At 39.6% G+C, this 3,176-nt stretch overlaps 1 protein-coding gene across 1 annotated transcript; it reads right to left on the bottom strand.

Moving 5' to 3' along the window:
• Positions 1–646: 646 nt before the first annotated feature.
• Positions 647–2,888, bottom strand: XTH9 (xyloglucan endotransglucosylase/hydrolase 9). The gene is made up of 4 exons (XM_028199964.2): positions 2,286–2,888; positions 2,014–2,114; positions 1,368–1,561; positions 647–1,269 (listed from the first exon to the last, which is right to left on the bottom strand). The coding sequence occupies exons 1-4, from the start codon at positions 2,461–2,463 to the stop codon at positions 849–851; spliced, it is 894 nt and encodes a 297-aa protein (XP_028055765.2). The 5' UTR covers positions 2,464–2,888; the 3' UTR covers positions 647–848.
• Positions 2,889–3,176: the final 288 nt, after the last annotated feature.

Genomic DNA, 3,176 nt, shown 5'->3' on the forward strand with positions numbered 1-3,176 from the left:
CCCATATAAAAAACACCCAAGACAACAAAAAAAAAGGAGCTGTGAATGCGTGGCCCATTCTCCATTATAATTATTTGGGTCCCACATCTGCGCAAGCATGGCCCCACTTTGTCATGAATTTTTTTTCGTTCCTCTGGCGCCCGTGACCCCCAAGGCAACCCGTGAATGATTACATTCGGTGAGATATTCATGGGACTTTGGGACCCACTGCCCATACATTAGTAACTTTGCACAGTTTCCACATGTTTGTCCATGACCAAACAGTTCCGCAATTAAAAAAATTATCCATGTCACAAAATTACACATTTCACATTCATTTTACTCACGTGGCTTTGACTTAAATTTTACTATTAATTCTGATTATTCTAAGTTCAATAATTTTATCTACATATCAATTTTAATAATTTTTTTTTTCAAATGAGATATTGCAAAATTTCATTTTAACAAAATTATTAGTTTTAATAGTAGATAAAATTATTAATTCTCATTTTTTTTTTTTCAAATGAGATATTGCAAAATTTCATTTTAACAAAATTATTAATTTTAATAGTTAAGTTTAACAAAATTTAAAATGGAACTCAAAAAAGGCTTTTACCGAATTATTCAAACTAAAAATTTGGATCAAACCATAAAACCCTGCTTCATATGGAAGAAAATCTAAAAATTTATATTAATGTAAACATCTCGTATCTTACATAGTAGACGAATAAGTAAACCCAAAATATGAAACAACATGGAGTTCATGTCTTCATGTCCAAGACCATGATTTTTTAATTCTTTTTGGTTGTTTTTACAGTGTGATCCAATTGAACCCCATCCATATTCCCCCAAAGCAACCCAAGAGGAGACTAATGGCGATGGTGCTCACACTCCACCGGAATGACTGGGAACCTAGCAGTGTCAGTGCAGTAGTCATACACCAAGTGCTTGGCCCTGACCCACTTCAGCTGGTGACTCTGGTGCACACTCAGCTCCGCCATTGTTGGCTCGTCCCACCAATACCTCTTCTGTCCGCCGCTGCTGCACCGCCGAGCATTGTCTGCATCCGCCACCGTGACAGGGCACTCACACGCATCAATTTCAAAGCCCGTGTATGTGGCCACGAATGGTGCGTTGGTCCAGTTTGTCTTCACTCGGCCTCCCTGCGTTGCCCAATCGTCTGCGTTCCAAATCGAGCTGAACACTCCCATTGCTTGGTCCTTCGGGAATGGTATGCCTCTGTGTTCCAAGTTCGAGTGTAGCCTAATGGGTGTCCCATCCACCAAAAATCTGAAAACAAAAACACAACACAATCATCATTTGTGCTTTTCAGACATATGAGAGAGAGAGAGAGAGAGAGAGAGAGAGAGAGAGAGAGAGGGGCTTACACAACTTGGCGCTGGTTCCAGAAAATGGAGTAGGAGTGGAAGTCCTTGGTGGGGTCGAACCAAAGGTTCAGCCTTTGCTCTCTGTTACCGACTCCGTTGACATAAACGTTGGTCTGAACCAGGTATGGCTCACCAGTAGTGTTGCCCAGGAACTCGAAATCGAACTCGTTGTGATATGCACCGTCTGATGACATCTGTGCCCACATCAACAAACAAAATTGAACCCAGTACAAAAATATCAGTAAAACAGTGGCTTTGAATAGTAAAGAAAATATTATCAAATAGAGGAAGGTTTTGATTTCACAGTAACGTTGACATATGATAATATGACAATAAATTCATGGTTCATGGACCAAATAGTGGGTTGGAGAGCTTTTAAATGTGAAAGTAAATCACAGTCACGAGGCTGAAAGGAATGGCTAGCTAAAGCTACTAACTACCCATTCATGAATCGGAATGATGTAACATAATTTAAGTTTTCTGCAAGTGGGAAGCGAACATAAATGCGAAATCAATGGACTGTCATCTGTGCCAGAAACAGATTATTGATTGAAACTCGTAATATCATTTTTTTATGTGTTTGTGTGTGAAATGTGAATATAGTGTGAGGTACTGAAGAGGTGAAAAAACAAGTCCATAAACTTACATAGAAAGCAGTGACAGTTCCAGCAGAGTCACCCTCCACGAGCTTGATCTGAATGTTGACTTTTCCAAACAAATACTTGCTTTTGGATGAAAACCCAGCACCTGAAATTGCATGTGTGAGAGTAAATCAATTTATGAGCTTCGAATACCAATACTGAACAATAAACAAAAACAATAGAATGAAGAGAACAGAGGATCGGTGTAAAACTAGTGAAACCCAAGAGTATTACAGAAAAATTCACTGTTTGATGAAGAAAATAACAAATAAATTACCAGAATAGTTATCTAGTTTCATCTTGAGAAGCTCTCCTTCATAGGTGAAATGGTCCATTGCCCATCTGGGCTGAAACAACTCATCAAACCTTGATGACTCAACCGAACCCACCATTACAACTGCAACAGAGAAAGCCAACATCACACACGCGAGAGACATTGACAGAGAACGAGCCATTACTGAGAGAGAACTGAGAGAGAGAGTAGATCAGTGAAGCTTCGACACTGGAAATGTTCTTTGGAGACCAAAGCAAGCCAATGCGGGCATTTTATAGCCAATCTTTGTTGGCTTCCGAAACAAGAGACATATGGCACGTCACGGTCCACGTAGGATATGAGGCCTCGAAAATTGAAATAAAAATCAAATTTTATAGCCGTTGTCACTCGGGCATGGGGTTAGCTGGCCAAGGGCTGGTCCTGTGCGATGGCGATGAGGGAGGCACGCATCCGTACGACTTGTCACTGTTTGGAAAAAAAAGGCTGAGCACAGATCTCATCCAATGCAATTTAGCCACGTGGACTCTTACAGCTGGTCATTGATACGGTCCAGTTGTCACTGCCAGAAGGAGTTAAAAAGGGTATCCCCCCCTCTCTCTCTCTCTCTCTCTCTCTCTAATGAAATCAATTTTCCGATATTTCTCTCTTTTGATCCAATTCCACCACAACCCTCGTGCGTGCACAACAGCGCCGTACTCGCCTTGCAACTTTGCAAGAACGACCCTAAACAATTTTAAATTGTTTTTTTGGATACGTTACACAGAGTTATTTTGGATATTGTTTATTTTTTGATTTTTTTTCTTCATGTTACTAAAAGACATCTATTAAAAAAAATTAGAAAGGTAATTTGATAAAAATTAATTAATAAACAATTTATTTGAGATGTTCTCAAAG

Source organism: Camellia sinensis, chromosome 8 (assembly GCF_055761805.1).
Source record: "Camellia sinensis isolate YWXY chromosome 8, ASM5576180v1, whole genome shotgun sequence".
NCBI classification, from domain to species: domain Eukaryota; kingdom Viridiplantae; phylum Streptophyta; class Magnoliopsida; order Ericales; family Theaceae; genus Camellia; species Camellia sinensis.